The sequence below is a fragment of the Mercurialis annua genome, linkage group LG8 (genome assembly GCF_937616625.2).
Source record: "Mercurialis annua linkage group LG8, ddMerAnnu1.2, whole genome shotgun sequence".
Lineage (NCBI taxonomy): Eukaryota > Viridiplantae > Streptophyta > Magnoliopsida > Malpighiales > Euphorbiaceae > Mercurialis > Mercurialis annua.
The window spans coordinates 32268471-32295049 of NC_065577.1; the positions used below are offsets into that span (position 1 = coordinate 32268471).

A 26579-nucleotide genomic window follows, 5' to 3' on the forward strand; every position below is an offset into this window, starting at 1 on the left:
ACCTAACTCTGGTTCGCCTCTGAAGTACGAACAGCCGACGGGTCTAAATAAAATATTAAAATCATAATTAAAATCAGACCCTAACTCTAAAGAGTACTAGACACCACATAGGACTAGCACCACGCAAAACCAAGTCACATTTAATAAACACGTATATTAAATGCATTCCAATTATAACCCAAGTTATAAAATACAAATCATATAAACATATTTAAAATAGTACATAAAATAATTAAATAAATCCGAGTTAAAATCCATATTAGTGAGTCAGCCGAGTTATTAAAAACTACCAAGCTTCTTCCCACTTGTTGAGCGACCATAGTCTAACTCAAACAAAACTTATTAATTTTATAAACCCGAGTTTATAATTTAAAAAATACTTGGTAAAACAATTATCTATATTAAAATAGAATTAAATATCTTATAATTCAAGTAACCCAAGTTACAACCCAAAAACTTAATTAGATAAGTCATAAAAGTTTAGGGACTAAATTGTACTTTAGCCAAATAGGGACTAAACTGTACTTTAGCCACTAAGGACTAAATGGTACTTTAGTCAATTATAAAATCAATTTAATTTCTCATTCTTAATTTACAAATTAATAAATCAATTAGAAGTTCAAAAGTTATAGCTTAGCTTAAAGAAGCTTTTAGAAACTTTTAGGGGCTAAATTGTAAATTTGCCAAATTGGCATATCGATTTGAATTAGATATAATTACCCGAGTAATTATATTAATTAAAGTTATAAAATATTAACGTATTCTAATTGTCTAGTTAAAATCAAATGGTTCAAGTTATTATCAAAATAATTTAAGTGAATAAAACTAATCTTGAAGTACCTAATTGATTTAAACCACCAAAAATTGATGACCAATGTGACTACTAGGCCATCTTCCACAATTTGAACTAAGCAAACAAACCCGCCACATATGAACAACTCACCATTAACCAATTTAAAAGCTACTGATCATGACTTAAGCCTAAATCATGAATTCTACCTAATTCTAAGCAAGCTGTTAATCATAATATTCAATAACAATTTAATGATTCATTCCCTATAGCTTAGCAGTAAACAAAACAAAAGGAGACGGCAGAAAGTAACTTAGACGGCGATGAAACGGACAGTGATAACACGACGGAACATCATCGTTCGAACAATTCAATTAATCGAGGAATCCTAGGAATAGTTTAGGCCAAGAAGATCATGAAATAACATTAACTAAACAATCAAACTTTCGGCAGTAACATTAATAAGGAATTGAATCAATATAGCGTACAAATACGAAGAAACGGCGGCGATTGAAACGAGGTCGAATACGTACCGTTTTGTGATTCCGAAACGTAGGGATCGAAGAGAACGTCGAGTCGATGTGAATCGTCAAAGAATTTTCGGATTTGAAGCTAAAACAAAAAGCTAGAATCAAGAACCGTAAACTTACGATATCGACAACAATGAAAAACTTAGGGAATTGCTTACCAGGTTAAAGACGCACGAAGGTAAATGTTTAATGATGAAGTTTCTGTTTTTGTTTAAGGAGTAATGGCGGCTGAGTTTTGTAATTTGATGAGAAATATATTAGGTTAGGAATAGAAGAAACGTGATGCAGAATACAATATATAGGGGGAAAGGAAAGGCTTCATCTGCTGCATTAAAATGCAACAAAAATATGATGTATTCATGCAATAGAAAAGTGGTGGGCTTGATAAAATATATGGGCTTATCATGCATTTAAATTGAAAGCCAACGTAATGGCTTACTATGCATATTTATATTTTAATTTAATTTCTCTTTTTCTTTGCCTTTTTTTTTTTTTCCTTTTAAAATTTAATAATACACACTAAACACGAATCGAATCACGATCGAATTAACGAGCGACTAAAATAAAAATTAAATAAAAATATATAATAATAATAATAAATTATTTAAAATTTGATGAAAAAAATAATTTAAAAATACGGGATATTACATTCTCCCCAACTTAATAGAAATTCGCCCTCGAATTTAAAATGCAATTATCAAAACTTGATGGCACAACACGCACAGAAACAATCAATTAAATCACATAAGCAACGATACACATACCTTAAGGAAAGAGGAAAGGATAACGTTTCCGCATATCGGACTCCGTCTCCCAAGTGCACTCCTCAACAGAATGATTTCGCCACAGAACTTTGACCATCGGAATCTCCTTGTTCCGTAACTTACGCACTTGCGTATCAACAACCTCAATTGGTTGTTCCTCATAGGACATCTCCTGGTCAATCTCAACGCTCTGAGGCACAATCACATGTGAAGGATCTGAGATGCACTTCCTCAGCATAGAAACATGAAAAACAGGATGTACTAACGACATGTCTGGCGGCAGAACCAGACGATAAGCCACAGCTCCAATCCTCTCTGAAATCTCATAGGGACCAATGTACCTCGGTGCCAACTTTCCCTTGACACCAAAACGAACCACGCCTTTCATAGGCGAAACCCGAAGAAACACAAAGTCTCCCACCTGAAACTCGATGTCTTTTCTCTTCGGATCAGCATAACTCTTATGCCGACTAAAAGCTGTCTCCAACCTCCGTTTTATCAATGGTACCTTCTCTTAGGTAATCTGAATAATCTCAGCACCAGACAACTTCCGCTCGCCGACCTCTTCCCAGCAGATAGGAGATCGACACTTGCGTCCGTACAGAGCCTCATAAGGTGCCATCTCAATGCTCGCATGGTAACTGTTGTTGTAGGAAAACTCAATCAACGGCAAATGAGTATCCCAGCTACCCTGAAAATCAAGAATGCACATCCTGAGCATATCCTCCAACGTCTGAATAGTCCTCTCAGACTGACCGTCAGTCTGAGGATGAAAAGCTGTACTGAAGTCCAATCGAGAACCCAAGGACTCCTGTAACGCTTTCCAGAACCTCGAAGTGAAAATAGAACCTCTGTCAGAAACAATCGAAACCGGTACACCATGCAAACTGACAATCCTGTCGATGTACAACTGAGCCAACTTCGAAGCAGGATACGAAACCTTAATCGGAAGGAAATGAGCTGACTTAGTCATACGGTCAACTATCACCCAGATGGAATCGTACCCCTGTCGAGTACGTGGTAAACCAACAACAAAGTCCATGGCAATCCGCTCCCACTTCCACTCTGGAATAGGTAGTGGTTGTAGATAGCCAAAAGGTCTCTGATGTTCCAGCTTCACCTGCTGGCAAGTCAGACACTTGGAAACGTACTCTGCAACATCCTTCTTCATTCCGCTCCACCAATACGTACCCTTGAGGTCATGGTACATCTTGGTAGATCCCGGATGCACACTGTAAGCTGATCTATGCGCTTCCCCCAGAATCTGGTCTCTCAAACCATCTGAATCCGGAACGCACAGTCTCGAACCAAACCTGAGGACTCCGTCAACAAAAACAAACTCGGAATTCCCATCCAGATGGATCTCGTCCATAATTCGTTTCAATTGTGGATCCTCAGCTTGTAAAGCTTTAATCCTATCAATCAAAACCGGCTGCACTTGCAGATGTGCCAACAAACTCCCGTTCTGAGAAACCTGAAAACCGTAGCCCGAAGCTATCAAACCATGCCACTCTCGAACCATGGGTCTACGTCCAACCTCAGAAATATGGGCTAAGCTGCCCGAAGACTTGCGACTCAAAGCATCGGCCACCACATTAGCCTTACCAGGATGATACTGAATAGTACAGTCGTAGTCTTTCAGCAACTCTAGCCACCTCCTCTGTCTCAGATTCAACTCTCGCTGATCAAAGATGTACTTCAGACTCTTGTGATCAGTGAAGATCTCGCAAGTCGCACCGTACAAGTAGTGCCTCCAGATCTTCAGAGCAAAAACTACAGCAGCTAACTCCAGGTCATGTGTAGGGTAATTCACCTCATGCTTCTTCAGCTGACGAGAAGCATAGGCGATCACCTGTCCATGTTGCATCAACACGCAACCTAAGCCAATCCGAGAAGCATCGCAGTACACAGTAAAACCCTCTATGCCAGAAGGCAACGCCAAAACAGGAGCTGTAGTCAGAATCTCCTTCAGCTTCTCGAAACTTGCCTCACACTTGTCGGTCCACTCAAACTTAACACCCTTCTGTGTCAGCTTAGTCAAAGGTGCAGATATTCGAGAAAAATCCTGCACGAACCGACGGTAGTAGCCAGCTAACCCAAGAAAACTCCTGATCTCGGTAACTGACCTCGGCCTCTGCCAATCCATAACCGCCTCAATCTTCTTCGGATCTACCTTGATCCCATCCTTCGACACCACGTGTCCTAAGAAGGTAACCTGTTCCAGCCAAAACTCGCACTTTGAGAACTTAGCATACAACTGATGCTCTCGCAAGGTCTGTAGTATAGTCCTCAAGTGATAAGCATGCTCCTCCTCACTCCGAGAATAAATCAGGATGTCATCAATGAAGACGATAACAAACTGATCCAAAAACGGCTTGAAAACCCGATTCATCATGTCCATAAACGCTGCTGGTGCGTTAGTCAACCCAAACGACATGACTAGAAACTCGAAATGCCCATAACGCGTTCTGAAAGCAGTCTTAGGCACATCGACATCTCGAATCCGAAGTTGATGATACCCGGATCTCAAGTCAATCTTGGAAAAGCACTTCGCACCTTGCAACTGATCAAACAAATCGTCGATGCGAGGAAGAGGATATCTGTTCTTGATGGTAGCCTTATTCAACTGCCTGTAGTCGATACAAAGCCGAAAGGAACCATCCTTCTTCTTAACAAACAGAACTGGAGCACCCCACGGAGAAGTACTCGGTCTGATGAAGCCACTGTCCAGAAGTTCTTGTAACTGCTCCTTTAACTCCTTCAGCTCAGCAGGAGCCATCCGATACGGCGGTATCGAAATAGGACCAGTTCCAGGAACAACGTCAATGCAGAACTCGATATCCCGATCAGGTGGTAATCCAGGCAACTCCTCTGGAAATACGTCAGTGAACTCGTTCACTATAGGGACAGTGTTCATACTGCCCACCTCAGCATCCATGTCTCGAACCACAGCTAAGAAAGCTTGACAACCCTTACTCATCATCCGCTTTGCCTTGATCGCAGAAATCAGATTCTTCGGTGTCTCCGCCTTTTCCCCTTGAAAAGAAAAGGGTAGATCACCTGGAATCCGAAACTCAACCGACTTCCCTCGACAGTCGATCGAAGCATAATGGCGTGCCAGCCAATCCATCCCCAAAATCACGTCAAATGAAAGAACATCTAAAACAACTAAGTCAGCACGCAAATCCCTTCCATGGATAACCACGGAACACGATGGATACACAACATCCACCACCACACAGTCAGACAAAGGAGTAGAAACAGATAAAGGTTCACCCAGACTTGTTGGTGTTACACCCAACTTAGCAGCAAAACACGTAGACACAAAAGAATGGGTTGCACCCGCATCGAATAAAACAAGTGCATCTACGAAAGAGATCTGAAGAGTACCTTGCACCACTGCGTTAGATGCATGAGCATCCTGAGGAGTCAAGGCGAAGACTCTGGCCTGACCCTGACTCTGCTGCTGAGAGCTCTGCCCGGTACCATGGCTGCTAGAACCTCTTCCGCCGTTGCCACGGCCTCCAAAACCACGCCCTCCAGAACCTCGGCCCCGCTGGCCACCAAAAGAAGCAGCAGGTTGAGAAAACCCTGCTGGTGCAGAGAACACTGGTCTCTGACTCTGATAGGATGGCTGAGCGACACTAGCTGCCGACATCTGCTGTCCAGATGCCTGACACTCTCTGGCGAAGTGACCCGGCTGGCCACAAGTAAAACAACCCCCTGGTGCTAAACGACACTCGCCTGGATGTCGACGTCTGCAGTTCTGACAGAAGGGAAAACTAGCGCCTCCGCTGTTACCGCGCCCAAAACTGCGGCTGCTACCGCTGTTGCCTAAACTGTAAGTGTACGGCTGATAACTCTTCTTGACACCCCTCTTCTTGTTCTTGTACTGAGAAGGTGCCGATTGGTAGCTACCACCACCACTCTGCTGTCCAGGGCCAGAAGACTTCTTGGTCTGAGAAGGACAAGAAATATCCCCAAACTGCAGTAACGAGCTCTCCATACGCCGAGCACTGTCTACTACGTCTGTAAAATCTCTGCGTGTCTCGGTCAGCAAACTCACAAAATCGCGCCCTAAGCCTTTTACGTATCTGTTGTTCACCCTTTCCTGATCTGTCTGCAAATCCGGCGCGAACCGACCCAACCTCACGAACTCTGTCGTATACTCGGATACAGACCTATCATCCCTAGTAAGTGAGAGTAACCTGTCTCTGTGACCCTCTGTCACTGAAAACGGCAAGAAGAAAGCTCTGAATCTCGCCACAAACTGAGCCCAAGAGATGGTAGCCATGTCAGCATGAACATAGCCACGAAACCAGTCACCAGCTGAACCCTTCATGGATATCTCGACTAGAACGACGGTCTGACGCTCAGTAGCCTGAAGTCGCCGAGCATTCTGCTCAACCTCCTCGAGAAAATCCAGCGCGTCTCCGGAACCGTCAAACTCCGTTGGCTTTAGCCTCATGTAAGCCAATACCAGATCCCTGTCAGTGGTTCCAACACCACCAACTACTGCACCACCAGCCTGTGGTTGCTGTTGCTGGGCAATCTGACCCAAAACCGCATACTGATCCTGCAAAGCGACCTGTCCCGCTTGCAGCTGAACCTGGTTGAGTTGTAACGCCGCGACTCCAGCCAAAAACGTGTTGAAGTCGAAGTCCTCCAACTCAGGTTGTGCCGCACCTGGTGCTTGAGCACCCCCTGCAGCACCGCGTCCTATGCCTCTGCCTCTACCTCTGACAGCTTGGCCTCGGCCACCACGACCTCGACCAGCTCGACCCCGACCAACTGGGCCTCTGCCTGCTAGTCCTCTACCAGCATGAACCTCTGGTTCATTCTGATCCACCTCCATGGAGATCGCGTCATCAGCCTCAGCATTTTGCTGAGCCGCAGCACGAGTACGAGTATTCATTCCTAAGAATGAAACAAGAACAATTTTAAATAACACAGCAAATTTCATACCCAAGCATGAAATAGAACAAGCACCAATTAAGATTTCCCGAGAAATCAACAACGATAAAAATTTTATTCACCCAAGTGAAAACAACCACATAATAAGCAATAAGCAATTAAATCCACACGACTGACTCACGACATTCCTATAGGAGTAGGCAGAAAGTTTTTGAAAACAAAAGATGACGTTTCAAAGACAAGACTCGAATCCTAATTCTGCAGTAGTTCCTAGGGTAAATTAATCACTTAACATGCCAAATAAATTAACACTTAACATTTAAAGGCCTTGGTTTGAAACCAAAGCTCTGATACCAAGTTTGTCACGACCCATTTTCATGAATCGCGACCGGCGCTAGGGTATGGGTATGGTTGTACCAAAACCCGTAGCTAGCCTTGCGGATAATCAATTTATAACATTTAAACAATGTACCTGCATAAAACCACATGCTCGGGGGCAACCGAGACTTCAGCCTAGTCTAGCAGTACATAAAACAATATATATTTAAATTACGCTTATCTCAGAAAAATCTCCAACAGTATGGCAATATAATATAAATACCATAAACACTGTAATTATCATGCCAAAAGCGATAAAGTAATAGTTGGACAAATCCAACAACAATAGTCAAAAAAAATATAAATAAAAGACTAAGACATGAATAACTGATACTACTACTGCGGTCTAAGAGTTTAAAACAGTTCGACTCTTTTATTCTGAAAATAAAATAAAACCTCCGAGAATGAAGAAACGGAGATAGACCAACGCTCAAATCATAAACCTGGAAAATTTGGGAAAACAACGGGGTCAGATTTACTGAGTAGAGTTTATATAACCATTTACATTTATTAAGTTAAAAACCTTTAAAACGTTTAATAAAACATTTTCATTATGGATTATCAATGAAACCCTAAACCACAATTCTAAATCCATTGTCGTGTCGGTGAGACGTATCTCAATAACCGATCCCCGACTATCACTTAATAAATAGTGAGCCCAGGAGACGTATCTTCCACCGGTGCCCTCACTAAGGTGAGACGTATCTCGAACCTACCTCAATACCATAATCATTACCGGTGCGCACGCAGTCCCGATGATGCCCATCGAGTAGCACGTTCCAAATCAAATCCACAATGCCGAAAAACAGTTCAAAAGCTGTTTATACATATATATATATACAAAATATAACATTTGCTTAATAAAGAGGTAAATAGAGATATAAACTCACTGCTTGCTAAATCCACGTGATCCTGACAAGCAACCTAACTCTGGTTCGCCTCTGAAGTACGAACAGTCGACGGGTCTAAATAAAATATTAAAATCATAATTAAAATCAGACCCTAACTCTAAAGAGTACTAGACACCACATAGGACTAGCACCACGCAAAACCAAGTCACATTTAATAAACACGTATATTAAATGCATTCCAATTATAACCCAAGTTATAAAATACAAATCATATAAACATATTTAAAATGGTACATAAAATAATTAAATAAATCCGAGTTAAAATCCATATTAGTGAGTCAGCCGAGTTATTAAAAACTACCAAGCTTCTTCCCACTTGTTGAGCGACCATAGTCTAACTCAAACAAAACTTATTAATTTTATAAACCCGAGTTTATAATTTAAAAAATACTTGGTAAAACAATTATCTATATTAAAATAGAATTAAATATCTTATAATTCAAGTAACCCAAGTTACAACCCAAAAACTTAATTAGATAAGTCATAAAAGTTTAGGGACTAAATTGTACTTTAGCCAAATAGGGACTAAACTGTACTTTAGCCACTAAGGACTAAATGGTACTTTAGTCAATTATAAAATCAATTTAATTTCTCATTCTTAATTTACAAATTAATAAATCAATTAGAAGTTCAAAAGTTATAGCTTAGCTTAAAGAAGCTTTTAGAAACTTTTAGGGGCTAAATTGTAAATTTGCCAAATTGGCATATCGATTTGAATTAGATATAATTACCCGAGTAATTATATTAATTAAAGTTATAAAATATTAACGTATTCTAATTGTCTAGTTAAAATCAAATGGTTCAAGTTATTATCAAAATAATTTAAGTGAATAAAACTAATCTTGAAGTACCTAATTGATTTAAACCACCAAAAATTGATGACCAATGTGACTACTAGGCCATCTTCCACAATTTGAACTAAGCAAACAAACCCGCCACATATGAACAACTCACCATTAACCAATTTAAAAGCTACTGATCATGACTTAAGCCTAAATCATGAATTCTACCTAATTCTAAGCAAGCTGTTAATCATAATATTCAATAACAATTTAATGATTCATTCCCTATAGCTTAGCAGTAAACAAAACAAAAGGAGACGGCAGAAAGTAACTTAGACGGCGATGAAACGGACAGTGATAACACGACGGAACATCATCGTTCGAACAATTCAATTAATCGAGGAATCCTAGGAATAGTTTAGGCCAAGAAGATCATGAAATAACATTAACTAAACAATCAAACTTTCGGCAGTAACATTAATAAGGAATTGAATCAATATAGCGTACAAATACGAAGAAACGGCGGCGATTGAAACGAGGTCGAATACGTACCGTTTTGTGATTCCGAAACGTAGGGATCGAAGAGAACGTCGAGTCGATGTGAATCGTCAAAGAATTTTCGGATTTGAAGCTAAAACAAAAAGCTAGAATCAAGAACCGTAAACTTACGATATCGACAACAATGAAAAACTTAGGGAATTGCTTACCAGGTTAAAGACGCACGAAGGTAAATGTTTAATGATGAAGTTTCTGTTTTTGTTTAAGGAGTAATGGCGGCTGAGTTTTGTAATTTGATGAGAAATATATTAGGTTAGGAATAGAAGAAACGTGATGCAGAATACAATATATAGGGGGAAAGGAAAGGCTTCATCTGCTGCATTAAAATGCAACAAAAATATGATGTATTCATGCAATAGAAAAGTGGTGGGCTTGATAAAATATATGGGCTTATCATGCATTTAAATTGAAAGCCAACGTAATGGCTTACTATGCATATTTATATTTTAATTTAATTTCTCTTTTTCTTTGCCTTTTTTTTTTCCTTTTAAAATTTAATAATACACACTAAACACGAATCGAATCACGATCGAATTAACGAGCGACTAAAATAAAAATTAAATAAAAATATATAATAATAATAATAAATTATTTAAAATTTGATGAAAAAAATAATTTAAAAATACGGGATATTACAAACCCACAAAGTGTTTCTCTCTCTACAAGAAGTAACCCAAAAGGGTAAGAATTAAGTTATATTCGTCACATCACACACCTTTTTTTCTCCTTATTCACATCAATGTCTACATTGTGTGTTTGGTTTTTTAGTGTACTCTAAAAGGTGAATAAGGTAGGCTATATGTAGGGAATAATAGATCTATATGGTATTAGGAGTATTAATCCTAATTGGATTTATACTTCCTAATTTGCCAATAATAATAAAGTTATACTTCTCCCAAATACTTCACTAATTAGAATTCTAATACAAATTAGAATTAAAATTCTAGACATATTTCAACAATCTCCACCTTGACTTGAATTCTCTAATAAATTGTGATTACTGTTGTGCTCCATTTTCTCCATTTAAGTCCATACTGAACTTATTTTAAAAGAGTTTCTTTGAGGAGGATCATACAAGCTTCAAGAACATCTTGAACTTGCTGAAATCAAAATGACTTGAAGATTTATTATCTTCAGGTGTCTCAATCAAAATTTCACGAAGTTTCGAATTTTGTGGGTCTTAAAACTGATACCATAAACAAACGTCATTAGTAGCATATAATGATTAAATCAAAAAACAAATGTTGAGGTCGTAGCAGATCTCTTAATCTTCATAAGTCGACCAACGCAATGAGCATACATCACAAGTGCAACATCCATTCTAAATTCATCGCCAAATAATCCATAAAACGCATAGTATTATATATTGAGATACCAGACGTGTGCTTAGAAATCATATTGAACATACATTATTGTTCTAACCGTCTCATTATGCATCTTGCCCTTGACTGAACCAATATCCAAAAATACTGCATGTATTGACTGTTGCCTATAACTACACTCCACTATCAACTCAGTTGTAGTTGTAAAACCAATCAAAATTGGCACATATGTGATATGAACAACCTGAATCTGCATACATTTCGAATCAAAAACAATTATGCTGCAATTTAAGCATAGACTGGTTCTCTGACCCGATTCGCCTCTAACTGCTAGTATTAGTTCTCATCTGATTATCTTTAAACAAATTGACTTATGAGTGGTCTAATAGTGACGCCGTTTCAAATTACAAATATTGTTAATCCAACATGTGTCTAAGATTGCTACTTATTCAAAACAAAATCTCTTTTGCAATATCATAATTTTATCAAAATCTGGTTATGCCCAAACAAACTCTTTATTCAACAAACTCTTAAAAGCAATTTTTAAATTCAAATCACTAATAGAATTTCATGAGAGTATAAAAAGATTACCCCAATCATTCATCTTACAAATGCTCTATAAAATCCTCAAATAGTCGTGTGTTTAGAAAAGACGTACCTTTCTTCTTTGTAGTTTAAAGTTGCATATTGATCTTTGTCACAAAAAATCTCTTTAAGAATTTTAATACCCAAGTCTGTCTTAAATCTGAATCGACGTCTTTCGGCACTTCAAATTTGGTGGCTTCTCTATCTCCAAAACATCTTTTTTGTGTCAAGTAATTTCACTTTCGAATTGTGAAATCCTCCAAATAATATTTTTGCCTTAATAATCATAATCCATATTAAATCTGAAAACCAAATTGGCTCTGATACCAATTGTTGTAACATTGATACCGATTGTTGAATCTTTGGTACCAATTGTCGTTACCGGTTCGTGACCGGATTGGTATGCGCAGCGTAATCGAAACCATTTGGTATGTAATAAATTATGAGTTTGATCAACAAATAATAATATAGCAAATAATAATAACACAAGAGATTTACGTGTTTCTGCATTAAAGTGTACATCCACGGGCAAAAGAATCAAGCCATCCACTAATCATCAAATGGAGTACAAAATTGGTGGAGAATCACCAAATAGAGAACATCTCTAGTAAATATGCCCTCGGAAGAAAAATCAACAAAATGTTTCACTCTTTACAAGAAGTAACCTGAAAGGGTAAGAATTAACTTATATTCCTCACATGACATATTTCTTTTTCCCCTTATTCACATAAATGTCTACATTGTGTGTTCGGTTTTTTTGTGTATTTTAAAAGGTGAATAAGGTAGGCTATATGTAGAGAATAATTAATCTATATGGTATTAGAGCATCCACAATGAGCTCTTTATAATTCAAAACTCTTTATTATAAAGAGCATAATTATTAAAAACTGGTCCAATGGACTCTCTACTTTTAAAAATAAAAATAGAGAGTTTGTTTGGCTCTCCACATTTGGAGAGTCAAACTCACTCTTTATTTTTCAAAAACACAACGTGGCTTATCATTTTCATCTCTCTTTCCACTTTTTTCTCATCTCTGTTCAGCCATTATTTTTCTCTCTTTTTCTTCAAAAAAGATAACAATCTTCATCAGATTGTTTATGTTTACCTCAATTAATTTGATGGTGATGTGGCTGTTTAAAAATATAGTCTCAATATTTCTGTGCGTTTAATACTTTTTGCGGGAGCTTTTCAAAAAAGCCCTGATTTCTTTCTTAATCTCATTGTTGATAAAACCAAATTAATAATGCTCAAAGCGTTGTTTCAAATTTCTTAATATGATGAGATTTTAAAGAGACAAGGTTAGATCTGGGTATTATTTCTGGGTCCAACTTCTGGGTCTAATTTAAAATCTAAAGTTTCTTATTTTGCTGCAGATAATTATGGGTCTAATTTTTAATTTCTGCATAATGAATGACCACAATTTAATTGTTAGCATCAACAAAAAGGGAAAAGATTAGCATCGTATGTGGCGTTTGTTCCACAACATTCTACAGTAGTAGATTCCTTTAATTCATTTGCATCGCAATGCTAATTTTGAATTATTCAATTAATATAAAAGGATAAAAGTTTAACACTGAACCTTTAATTTGTTTTATTTTGTTCTTAAATAAAATTACCATCAAACCTTAAATAAATAGTAAGTAGTGACAAATTAATGAGGTACAATCCATCTAGAAATTAAGATGCATCGAACAAAAGAAAATGTAATAGATAGAAAAAAAAAAGAGAACAAGTGATGATTAAAAAAAAACAAATAATAAAAAATAATAAATTTAAAGATTCCATTGAATACAAATAAATTTTTTACTCTCTATTATTAATGATGCTCTTTAAAATAAAGAGCACCATTAGAGATGCTCTTAGGATTATTAATCCAAATTGGATTTATACTTCCTAATTAGCCAATGATAATAAAGTTATACTTCTCCCAAATACTTCACTAATTAGAATCCTAATACAAATTAGAATTAGAATTCTAGACATATTCCAATACTTTCCTCTTTTCTTCTCTTTATAGATGACAACCGGTATGAAACTCAAAATCTTTAAAACTCATTCAAATTGACAAACATATCAGTTCTCTACTTTGTTTTCTGTTTAGATTAAATCATAGATTTCATATCCAGTATCATCTTTAAACTTTTCTGAATATTTTTTCCATTCGACATGCTCTCTGGAAGCTTAATCAATTTTTTTTATGATTTTGATTCTGACGATGATTTGGAAATCACAGTATCTACTATAAGAGAGTCGGCCAATAAAAATAGACGGGCGTCTTTATATTGCACGTCGGTTTATGTTCGTAACTAAATATGGCGTAATAGGGTACATGGCCATTATAAGCTTTATCATGACTACTTTGGAGAAAATCACGTTTATTTGCCAAGTTTATATATTTCGAATGAGTCGGTCTCTTTTTCTTCGTATACAATCTGCCATAGTCTTATGACCCATATTTTATTCATAAAAGGGATGCTGTTGGTTTTATGGGCTTGTCTTCTCTTCAAAAAATCATTGCTGCTTGCATATGGTGTTGCAGCTGATTATGTTGATGAATATGTAAGAATTGGTGAAAGCACTGCGATTGAAAGTCTCAAAAAATTTGTTGAGGCAATAGTCTTTATATTTTCAAAAAGATACATGAGATCGCCTACCAAAACTGATACAGATAGATTATTAAAAGAAGGGGATAGTTGTGGATTTCCCGGAATGTTAGGATGTATTGACTGTATGCATTGGAAATGGAAAAATTGTCCAGTTGCTTGAAAAGGGATGTATGTTGGTCATGTTCGTGAGCCAACACTTGTTCTTGAAGCTATCGCTTCGTATAATCTTTGGATATGGCATCCATTTTTTGGACTACCAGGATCACACAATGATATTAGAGCGATCTTTCTTATTCACAGAACTTGCTGAAGGACGAGCCCCCCGGTAAACTATTCGATCAATGGCCATGAATATACAATGGGATATTACCTTGTTGATGGTATATATCCTTCATGGTCAATATTTATAAAAACAATTCCATCGCCTCAAACTAATAAGCACAAACAGTTTGCTACAACTCAAGAGTCGGCAAGAAAAGACGTTGAACGAGCATTTGGAGTGTTGCAAGGAAGATTATCCATCATTCGTGGACTAGCACGTTTTTTCCATCGCAAAACTCTCAAAAGTATTATGAAAGCTTGTATTATATTACATTACATAATATGATAGTTGAAGATGAAAGAGATGTTCAAAATATAGATTATAATTATGATTCATTTGATGTCATTCCTGAAATATCAGTCTCACCAGAGCGTTCAACGGAGCTTTTAGAATTTGTTCAATGTCATCGTCGGATTAGGGATAGAGATACTCACTTTCAACTACAACAAGATCTAATAGAGCATATATGGAAAACACATGGAAGTTGATAACTAAATGGCAATATTTCTGAATATTGCTTTCAGCTTGGAACTTGCAGGTAACTTAGTATTATGATTTTCATTATAATTATTATGTTATGATTTTTATTATGCACTAAGAAGTTTAAAGTTCAGTATTGGTCTTTCTAGCATAACGGTACATATTCATGATTTCTTTTGTATTGTTGGAACCATTACAATTCCAACCTCTAGATCTATATTTTTAATTTGTGCAGACTGTATGGAGTTTTTGTGTTCTAAACAGAAAGATGGGCTAATCCTCACATCATGTATTTTATATTAACGTGTTAGAAAAGGACACGCTGGATCACTGACTTCCCAACTTGAAGTTAGTATTCGAATTCGGCATGTTTATTACTTTCTACTCCTTGAGAATTTGGTTATCGATTTGTTTGTGTTTGTTTAACTTGAACACTTCAAATTTTGAGTGATTTAATATTTAAACTTTGTTAAGCATTATTCCATACTATCCTTTTGCAGCTCTAGAGTAATTAGTTTATATATCATCTAAATCACAATGATGCAAGAATTTCTTGGATTGATTGAATTGAATAGTTTCATGGCTACCCTTGGTAATTTGATGCGAGTATTGATACAATTGCTTAAAGTTTAATGATGACTTTAGAACAACTTTAGAACTACTCTTGATAATTTGATGCAAGTGTGTGTTTTCTTTTTTAAAAATTTATTTATGTGAACTTGGTGTCTTTGTATTTTCAATTCACAATATGAAATGATATATACCTTGTCTTGCTCATTGGTTCCACTTTGGTTTCTTGATTCAATTTGAGCATAACATTTGCAAAACTTGTTTGTAGCTAACTGAATTATTGACCAACGGATCATCAAAGAAATTTATGTACGCTCGGATTCAAAACCTCTATATTTATGAAAATACTCCCATAATCTTGTCCAATACATTCTATGTTTTTGTTCGTTCCCGTGCAAAGCATCTATACTGATATTAAGCCACGATGACACGATATGTAGATCTTCTTCTACCGTAAAATTACAGCTATGCGCTCTTTTCGAATTGGTAGAATTGGTTTCAGCTGGAATAGAAAAACCAAACTCTGAATTATTTGTAAAAACAGAACTATTATCTAGATTTGATAGTTGGGTTGAAAATTCAGAATTTAAATTGAAATTATTCATGTTTTGATTTATAGAACCTTGAAAATCCATTTAAAATGAAAATAGAAGTATGGAAACAGTGGGCACGAACTGGTTCAAGTAGAATTGTTGTTGATAACACGATGAAAACAAGAGAATATTATTTTCCTAAAATTAAGGAAAAGGGGAGATGAGCGATAAAAAGCACGTTCTTTTTAAATTTAGAGAGTTGGTTTGGTTCTCAAGATGTGGAGAGCCAAACTGACTTTTTTTATAGAAATAAAAAGTTTAATGGAGCGGTATTTTTCAATTAAACTCTTTAAATTAAAGAATTTTAATCTATAAAGAATCCATTGTGGATGCTCTAATAAGGTTAAATTATGGTCCAGTGGTATTAGTCATAAAACAGATTTGTTAACTAAATAATTACTTATAAATTATTATATTTTTAAAATTTATAATATGTTATTTTTGTTAAATTTATAGATAAAATGATGCATTTTATTAATTATCTTTTCCTATTAAATACACATGTATTCAATTGTTCCGTGATTTTTTTATCATTGAAATGCTTTGTTTTTAATTTATTTATGAATTTTTCAACATGTCAATATATGTGTGTGTGTGTGTATATATATATATATATATATATATATATATATATAAGGTGGACATAGAACAAATACGCTAATAAATACGCCATGAACGAGACTTAGCTGTCAGTCTTACAGCGGCCCCAATAAAACCTATAGCCAAAGCCCATAAACTAGACTTAGTCAACGATCACAGACTAAATTCAACAAGCTTTTCAGCAGACTCAAATAAGATTAGCTTAACAAAATTTCGATAAAGGAGGGATCATGATGAAGCGTATCCACCCTTAATAAAAGATCAACACGAAGAAGAAGTGTTTAATAAGAACTAAACAGAATGATATATATAAAGAAGAGCTTAGATCAGGTAAACGAACTTTAATTCATTAATTCAACTACTACTATTCACTTTAATCTATCAAATAATCTGACTTAGGCATCGGAGCGTGTTCGAGCCATGACCGTCACGAATCCTTCTAACCAACTCTTTCTTGATAAGTTGGAATAAGATCATCTAGGCCACGGAAAAACCATCATTTGGCACCGTCTGTAGGAAACTATTATTCATTTTTGAAATAAAAATTCAATTTTGATTTCCTTGTCAGAATGGATAGCAAAGAACAACCGCCGTTTCCAGGAGTGGTCGTGACAACCGGAGGGTTACCCGTGAGTACCGGCCGGATCCTTCCACCTGTCTCACCGGAGGAATTAGAGTAATTGCACCAGTAACGGGCGGGGCATTACCAGCAACCAGCAGAGTCGCATACGATATCACACCACCATAGACTCTTAAAGGTATTCATGGAGGGAATTTTCCAGGAAACACAGCTTCACCCTGGGGTTACTACACACCCTTGTACGAAATGCCCATGGTGTATTAGCAACCAGGAAGGGGATGGTATCCAGTGTACTGCCCGTGGACTCATCCTATCCCTCCATAGACATAGAAGAAACAGTAACATCCACCACGCATGTTCCTCCGTACATACCTCAAGGAACACCTTTACCTCCGCTCTACCACGAAGCGGTGATGAAAAGTATTCACGACTTCCACGATCATTTAGTGGGATTGACTAGAGAATCAGCTGAATAGAGAGGAACGGAGGAGAAGCAGACACATAACAATGATCAGGAAAGAAGACGAGGACTTGAAACGTCTGCGCCAAAAAAGAAAGGAGGAGCTTAACTTCCCCAAAAAGGCCAATTTGAGCCTACACCCCGACTAAATATTTCTTCTTCGCACATGTGCATTATGACTATTTATAGCATAACTTTTTTTCTATATCCGATTTAATCGATTCAAATGCCCTGAAAAAGTTAACTCAGATACCTGCATCTTTTATCAAGATACGAAATTCAGATTCATCCTTTAAAAAGGATAAAATCGCCTTTAAACTTCCTGCATGTGTAGAGATAGGGCAACTCTTCACCAAATTTATATCCACCTATGTCTGACCATTGTGGCATAATACTTTTTCACAATGTCTTATTTAAAAGATTTAAATGATCTTTGAAATATAACTCGAATACCTATAACTTTTTTGAAGAAAAAAATTCGAATTTATCCTTTAAAAATGATGAAATTACCTTTAAAATTGTTTTCTGTGTAGAGGCATGGTGGTGACTCTTTATATTACTATTGACGCGTTCCACATTGCGAGTCACGTGTAAAACACGTAAAGCGGCATTATCTCATAATAAAAAAAATTTAATCCAACAAATCCCCAATTAATTTATATATTTTATAAATTTTAAAATATATTATTATAATTATAATAAATTAGTTAATTAAATTTTAAATAAATGTTATTGATGTCAATTAATTTTAAGAATTAATAAATTAAATTATTATATTTATTTTAAAATATTATATTTATATTTATTTTAAAATATTATATTTATATTTATTTTAACAATTATAAAAATAAAGTATTATACTTTAATATTTTAAAGTATTATAGTTTATTGGATCCCATAGTCCACGAAGCGTTTCAAAGTTATAGGCAGACGTGGGAATTTTGATGGAATATCCACAAAAAATAACAATAACAATAATTAAAAAAACAACAACAAGAGAGTTGACAAATAGTAACGAGAAAATGGTGCAAATATGCCCTTATAGTATATAGAAGGAAACAACTAAGCCCTTTATGATATTTTAAAATTATTAAAAACAATTAAAGTCTCCGTTTTAACGTTGTTTAAAGAACCTATAGCTCCGTTAAATTTGTGGTGGACAGATCTAACGGGACAATGTTAAATATTAACTCTGTTACCAATACGGGTCTAATTGGTCAAATTTAAAAAACATTAGGTGGTTAATTGAGATCTGAATATTATAAAGGGTTTAGTTAGTTATTCTTCCAGGCCTTAAAACAATAACATTGTTTTTGTCAAAAATTTCAAATTTTTTTATATATATCTCTGTTAATCCAACACCAAATTCATAGAAAAAGTTGAGAATTTTCAATGGAGCCTGCAAATAACGGAAAGGTTACATGCGGGTCATGGATCAAAAGACCCGAAAATGTCAATTGGGTTGTTCTGGGCAAGTCAGCAAAATCTTCTTCTCCAGTTCTTCAGATTTTCTCGTTTGATTCCATTACCACGTCTCTGTCTTCTTCTCCTCTGGTACGGTGTCGTTTTGTATCATTGGATTTTGTTTTTGAATTGTTTGGTTTATTATTGGTGTTGAATTGTTGGGTGTAGGGTAGTTATGTGCTAGAAGAAAGTGATGGTGATCCTGAGACAATTGCAGTGCATCCTAGTGGAGATTATTTTGTTTGTTCCACTACTAAAGGTGGTTGCAAGTAAGTTTCTTTTTTTCTTTTTTTATACTAAAGTTTCAATTTTTATAGTTTTTAATGAATTCCAAGGTTGAAACAATGTTAAAATTTATTGGGTTTGATGAATACCCATTTCAATGGAATGAAACCAAAAATTGAAAAATTTATGCACTTGTTAAGGAGATTCTCATATTGGGATTAGTGCTAAGCTAGGTAGCACGGACACGGAAAACGGAAAACCGGGGCACTCGGATGCAAACAAGGCGAAACAACGTTATTTTTAAGATTTCTTATGTTAAAAATTGAAGTTTCGTGTCCGAAATGCGAGTGTCTGACATGTTTCCGAAACAGGAATCGTTGATTTAGTGAAGTGTCCGTGCTACCTAGGTGCTAAGTAAAGATTGTTGCTTTGTGTGAATGAGACCTTAAGATGTCTCAGAATATTTCTATATGAACTTCAATGATTTGCTTTTCACAGTTGAATAAGTTGAAAGATTCAAATTTTAATATCTTAACTGAAGATGCTTCTTTCTCCCCTTGTATTGTTGAAAAACATCTTTGAAATTGAAGTTTGATTTATTTGCAGATTATTTGAGTTGCATGGTCAAGCAACAAATTTAACATTGTCGGCTAAAAAATTACCTCCTCTACAAGATGTCGGTCCACAAAAATGTCTAGCTTTTAGTGTTGATGGATCAAGATTTGTTACTGGCGGAGTGGTAAGCAATACCATTTGAAATAAATTTACTTTTTTATTTGTTTTCTTTTACCTTGGTTGAGTCTAAAATGTTTTTGTATGGCTAACTATTAGATGTTGTGATACAATTAATTGTAGGATGGACGCCTCAGAATTTTGGAATGGCCAAGCCAACGGATAATTTCTGATGAACGAAAAGCACATAAATCTTTTCGGGATATGGATGTTAGGTAGGTTTCTTGTCCTTTTTAATGAAATTGCATGACAATCAGACCCAGCAATACTGCGCATTTTCCTCTGAATATGCGGATGAATGCAATTTGTTTGATAACTTTAAAAAATTCAATTTGTACAATTGAAGTCATGTGGTTGTTCATAAAATTGGGTGAAATTGCATGATTATTCACAGCTCTTATTGCTTTCGTTCTCCTTTTGGCTGAACTAAAATTGTGCAGTACTGATTGCTTGCCTCCAATTTTGTATTTGAATTAATTCACCATTTCTTTCCATCATATTCTAGCCTAGATTCAGCATTTTTAGCTTCAACATCTACTGATGGTACTGCAAGAATATGGAATTTAGAAGATGGTTTGCCTTTGACTACTTTGACCCGCACCTCGGTATGCTTTCTTCATCATGCAACTTTTAGGGTGTGCTATAGATATTTCTCCTATTTTGAGGCTGATTTGGTACTTTTTGTATACAGGACGAAAAGATTGAATTATGTCGATTCTCCAAAGATGGGACAAAACCATTTTTGTTTTGTGCTGTTCAGAGAGGTATTTTAGTTTGTTGGTTTAAGTAAACAGCGTAATATAAGTTCCTCTAAACTTAAATATTGTTATTGAATCAGGTGATAAAGCTTACACTGCTGTATATGACATAAGTACATGGAATAAAATTGGGTATAAGAGGCTGCTTAGGAAACCGGCTTGTATAATGTCAGTCAGCTTGGATGGGAAATATCTTGCTCTGTAAGCGCTTAACATAGATGATTGCACTTTTCAATTTTTTTATCGTTATTTGGGGTTCTGCTTAAAATCTGCTATTTTACTGTTATTTAAGCGAAGCATGAGTCTCTTGTTCTGATGTGGTTCTTTGAATTTTTTGTCACTATTATCAATATTTGCAACTTGTTTATTATGTTTGATATTGAGGTATAATATATAATTTGGTTCAGAAGCCTTTGTTTTTATCACTATTGAGCATTTGATATGTGAACACATGGGTTTCTAATATCAGCAGGAATTTGTTTTATCTTTCCTCTTAGAGTTAGAATTCAGCTGATCTTTTTTCCATTTTTTTGTTGCAAAATCCGGAATGAGATCTGAACTTTTAAATATAGTTGGCACTTGGCAGCATTTCAAAAGAATGTGTTTGTTGACTGACAACATCCTTTATGTAGTACGAAAACAGAAAACACCGAACTGAATAATGGGGATATAATATTTTTTAGAAGAATAAGTTATAAACGTAGAGTTTATAGGTTTAGAAGTGTTTCCATTCGAGAAACGAAACGCTAAAACTTAGGAATTGAGAAGTTTCCATGCAACATAGGGAGAAAGGTAGCAAATAAATCGTGTGGTCATGATATTTCACCAATTGAATGTATTAACATGCATGTTTTTAATTATAGAGGAAGCAAGGATGGAGACATTTGTGTAGCTGAAACAAAGAAAATGGTTGTTAGCCATTGGAGCAGGAGGCTACACCCTGGTACAGCCATTACATCTCTAGAGTTCTGTCCTAATCAAAGGTAAGGATAGTCTAATTTATACTTGCTTAAAAAAGATAACTCATAATAGTCTAGAATGAATGTGCTTCTATGCTAAATCATCGTAGTTATTGCAAGGAATTCTGAAATACAGTTTCCTCGATATGTTTCAGAAAAGAGAGAATGATTCCTTGACTGTTTTTAAAAAGTGTTCTGTTATTTTACACCAGATTCCTAGCTTAGTTGAAATGCATTTTCTTTATCATATGCTTTCTGCTAGTTGCGAGTTTTTTGTAGCTGTATTCATGTTCTTCATCCAAGTTCCATTATCTAGAGATGCAAGCTATTTGAAAAATTATTTAATCAGCAGCCTTTCTTCTCTTGTAATTTGGAAATCCATATCCCTCTTGTTAGCTTTGTGGAAATAATCTCATTTTATCCTCTTAATAACCTCTCTTTTGATGACATTTGTCCGTAGGTTTATGGGCCAATTCTCTTTGAGTATGGTTATCCCAATATTGTCTCGATCTCTTAGTCGTTCAATCTATTTCATCAACACATTGCACGCATGAATTTACACATTCAGATATGCCTATCCACGCATGTTTCAGTACAAATAAAGGGCCAAATGAAAGATAGGAGTACAACTCGACCAAGTAATGACTATAAGTAATTGTTCCTACCATGCTGAAGTCATGGTGTCTAATCATAGGAGACAACATTTAGTAGAAGCCAAAAAAATGTAAGAATTGGTTAGGGTCGCAAGATGCGTGTATAATTTAAGAAAAAAATACTTAAAATCTTGCTTACGGGCATTAAAATACTGAAAGTATGATAAGGTACGAAATATTTATTGATAGATGACTAGCATTAAAAGAAAATCCTTTTCTATTGAGGAACTTCCAACCAAAAGGTTTTTTCAGCATTATTATCCCCAAATCAGATTGCAAAATACATTCTTTGCGCCACCAACTTGTGCAGCCAACTTATTAAACTTTCCCCATTTTAACTTTAAATGCTTTACACCAAAAGAATTAGACATCCTGAAATAATTCTTCTCATCTCGTTGCATTGCAATACCCGACTTCTGTTTACTCCAAACAGTTGACTAGCACCAGGCACCTGCATCATAAAACGTAGCTAGTTATGAGTGAATAGAATTTAGTTTTTTACTTTTAAAACCGAACTGAAAACTCAATTTTTTTAATGTCAACCCAAACTGAACTGAATGTCGGTTCCATTATTTGATTTGATTTGGTTTTTACACACTCCTATATGATGCAATTTACCGACTCCCGCGACATGCTTCTTATTTGGACCTACATTATAGGCTGATTGTAACCAAGTTTGATCATTACGTTTTCCACCTTTTGGTGCTGAAGAAGTTATTTCTTAATGTGGCCGTCTTTTTTCAGAGTTGTGCTTACTACTTCTAATGAATGGGAGGCAGCAGTCACTAAGCTAAATGTACCTGCAGATTGGAAAGGTTTCTCTCTTTCTCGCTCCCTCTCTCTTTCGCCCATTACGTGCAACACATCTGATGTCTTTTTTATTATCCTTGGTGCAGAGTGGCAGATTTATTTGCTGCTTATAGGACTATTTTTGGCATCTGCCGTGGCGTTTTACATTTTCTTTCAGAATTCTGATTCATTTTGGAACTTTCCTATGGGAAAACATCAATCTGGAAGACCAAAGTTCGAGACAGTTTTCCAAGATCCGCAGTCCGATGATGTATTCGGGCCTGTCGATCTCTGAGCATTTGTTTGATTCCGTAATCGCTCCAGAAGTTGTGGAAAGTGCTAGATACTATTTGCATCATGGTTCAGCATAAGCTTTACCCATTTGCTAGTTTTTGCAGATTGAGTTTGTTTTAGGAAAATAAAGTGTAGCATGTAGTTGCTGTTTTTCCTTTTGTTTTCTCAGGAAACATTTAACCAAACATAGACTTGCTATAAAGACACTCAACTTGGCAATGAGAATTCTTTTCATGATGTTTGTAAATTATTTTATTTGGAATCGACTTTAATTTTTTTTGTTCAAGTTCATTTATTTAAAATTAATTAAATGAATCAAATTCAAATATAATTTAGGAGTTTATCAACACTATATATAAAAGCACAGAAGCACATTTACTTTAATGCTCGTTATAGTTTGTAAAATATCATTGTTAATTGAAAAACTATTAAGATAGTTATTATAGTTAGAGTACTAATTAAAATAAACTACTTATAATACTATATTAAGATAATTATTTAGAGTACTAATTAAAATAAAATACCTTAAATATTTAATTATTACTATTTTAATTATTATTTAATCATATAGAATTTTAACTAAAGTAAACTATTTTTAATAGATTACCATTTTAATTACTATTTGATATTTTTTCATTTATTTTTTTTATAAATAAATAATTTATTACTAATTAACTACTATTTTGATAATTATTTGATATTTTATACTTAAATACAATTTATAATTATAGAAATAAATAATTAATTAAATATAAAATAATTACCCTAATTTATAATAAATATAATTATCATAATGTGACGAGTCACACTACGAGTTACGTGTGAAACACGTAAAACCACACTAGTTTTATAAGAATATAAGGAAAATCAAAATTTAAATTCGAACGTAACATAAGTTTTTCACTGTCTTAATGAACATTTAATAATAAATTATGTCACAGACTCTAAATTAGTACTCATAGTTGCACTATTAATTAGCCATGTGTTAAAGAGTTAAGAAACGAAAGAAATGCAATTAAAAACAAATCAATACATTCCCAAAATTTAAGGACGTTAGAGCATAATATTACCAAAAACATTAAGAAGTTTGAGGTTTAAAAATAACGATACTTAAGGTAAATAACTAAATATAATTCCATAAATAAAATTATTGTCTCTTTAGCCAATTGTCTTGCTATAAATTTGTAAGTATTTCCTTATTCTAAAGATATATATTTTATATTCTAAAAAAAGTATTTTATTATTCAAAGATCCTCACATTACAAGATATATGGTTAATTATAATTAAGTTTAACTTTTTTAAGAATTAAAATTTATTAATTCAATGAAATATGTGTTTGATACTTTAGAATATATCATAAATTTTAATGTGATTGTTAGGATCTTTTCCCTAATTAATTGGTTATTTTCATTCCTTTATAAAAGTTTACTGTTATAATTTCCTTATAAACTCTAAGAGAATGCCAATTAAAAAGTCAAATCTTTTAATTGAGTGTGAATCTCAATTGAAATTTTATTTATTACTATATTGAATTTCCATATTAGGGGTTACAATTTGACACCTATATAATGAGAAGAACTTGTAAACCAAAAACACAATTAACCATTATTTATTTTGTTGATTTATAAAAAATAATGGCACAAGCTAAATTTATTTCATTTGTTCTTATATTAGCACTATTATTATGTGCAAACAACATGAATGTTGCAGCAGCTAGCTCAGCTGATACGCCAAATGCTAATCTTGACGGAAAGTGTTGTCGGGAGAATAATGATTTCGGAATATGCATACCGGGTGGAGAAGATGATCAAAGATGTAACGATTTTTGCAGTGACGAGTGTAGAGGAGGCGCTTGCAAAATGGTCGGAAATAAACATCGTTGTCATTGTTTTTGTTGATTTACACATTACGACATAATTTAATTTATGTCGTAATCTTTTTTATCGTATTCAATAAAAATTAGCTTAAGTTATTTTATTAACAATTGTTATTTGGCATAATGTGAGGAACATTACTATTCAAATTTTTGAATCGATTCTCTCATTTATCTTTTTTTTTATGAATCATTTATCTTTTAATTAATAATAAAACAAAAGTACTATTAAGTTTATAGGACGAAGAAAATAGTTTTCTTTGAAGATTCGAAGTATGTTTAGTACTTAAAGTTTTGTCTATGATTTTGAGGATGACCTATAATTTTAGTGCTAATGTTAAGATGTTTTATTGTTATAATTCGATAATGTTTGCTATTGTATAATAAAATGTACTTAATTTAAATGACAATATATATAAAGTATACAAATTTTAAATCAAATTTATCATTTTTCTCAAATCATATTGTTGGAACAGTTTATGAAATGGAACGAAATTACCAAACAATGTTTCTGGCTGAGTCGCGGACTAGGTCGCTCTCTTTAAGACGTTTCGCGGCTCTGCCTCTGATTGTGCAAGCAGTCGTACGTACCACGTCGCCCCCAGGATAAAACAGCCGAACTCCGATGAATACTGCACTGTATTCAGCGGTCAATTACACCTTTCTGTCTATTGCTCAAGAACTCAGTTTTGTTTTTGTAAGGAAAATAGCTGTTCTGTGAAAGTTATTTTTTCTGATGGGGAAGACAGCAGTTTTATAGCAATAATAAAACTGAAACGGTAAAATTAAATCAAAACGTTTTCCTTTATTAAAGCAGTCAGTCAAAACGTGGGAGAAAAATCAGGGATTGTGTTTTATTCAAAAATAAAACCGTTACAAAAAGATTTCAGAAATAAAAAATTTATTAAGTGCCCGGACCGGACGGACGGCGCGCGCGTGTGGTAAATCGGGTAGGATGTAACTCCTAGCCGGTTCACAAAATTGGGTACCCCTTGGGGCCCAAACCCAAGTGTGAGAGATCACCCTTATAAGCTCAATTAAATGAGCTCTCCTAAGCAATGTGGGATTTCCACAATACTCTCTTTA

The 26579-nt window shown here is 34.9% G+C and overlaps 2 protein-coding genes and 1 long non-coding RNA gene across 3 annotated transcripts; 2 read left to right on the plus strand and 1 right to left on the minus strand.

The window, feature by feature from the left end:
- Positions 1-7579: 7579 nt before the first annotated feature.
- On the minus strand, positions 7580-8298 carry LOC126660619 (uncharacterized). The gene is made up of 2 exons (XR_007635392.2): positions 8267-8298; positions 7580-7819 (listed from the first exon to the last, which is right to left on the minus strand). It is a non-coding gene; the product is annotated as an uncharacterized LOC126660619 (long non-coding RNA).
- A 6200-nt stretch (positions 8299-14498) lies between these two features.
- On the plus strand, positions 14499-14950 carry LOC126661908 (uncharacterized). The gene is made up of 2 exons (XM_050355790.1): positions 14499-14706; positions 14751-14950. Exons 1-2 carry the CDS (start codon positions 14499-14501, stop codon positions 14948-14950), a joined length of 408 nt encoding a protein of 135 aa, XP_050211747.1.
- Positions 14951-19085: 4135 nt separating this feature from the next.
- LOC126660616 (SEC12-like protein 1) lies at positions 19086-23869 on the plus strand. The gene is made up of 10 exons (XM_050354187.1): positions 19086-19299; positions 19378-19478; positions 20041-20173; positions 20290-20381; positions 20672-20771; positions 20858-20930; positions 21005-21125; positions 21788-21907; positions 23281-23351; positions 23433-23869. The coding sequence occupies exons 1-10, from the start codon at positions 19138-19140 to the stop codon at positions 23618-23620; spliced, it is 1161 nt and encodes a 386-aa protein (XP_050210144.1). The 5' UTR covers positions 19086-19137; the 3' UTR covers positions 23621-23869.
- Positions 23870-26579: the final 2710 nt, after the last annotated feature.

What these genes read in the sequence shown, in the direction of transcription:
- LOC126661908 (XM_050355790.1), top strand. Translation starts at nt 14,499, where the DNA reads ATGGGATATTACCTTGTTGATGGTATATATCCTTCATGGTCAATATTT. An exon ending in CCATCGCAAAACTCTCAAAA is followed by an intron (nt 14,707 to 14,750) that starts GTATTATGAAAG and finishes ATAATATGATAG; the next exon opens with TTGAAGATGAAAGAGATGTT.
- LOC126660616 (XM_050354187.1), top strand. Translation starts at nt 19,138, where the DNA reads ATGGAGCCTGCAAATAACGGAAAGGTTACATGCGGGTCATGGATCAAA. An exon ending in CTCTGTCTTCTTCTCCTCTG is followed by an intron (nt 19,300 to 19,377) that starts GTACGGTGTCGT and finishes TGTTGGGTGTAG; the next exon opens with GGTAGTTATGTGCTAGAAGA. An exon ending in GATTTGTTACTGGCGGAGTG is followed by an intron (nt 20,174 to 20,289) that starts GTAAGCAATACC and finishes AATTAATTGTAG; the next exon opens with GATGGACGCCTCAGAATTTT.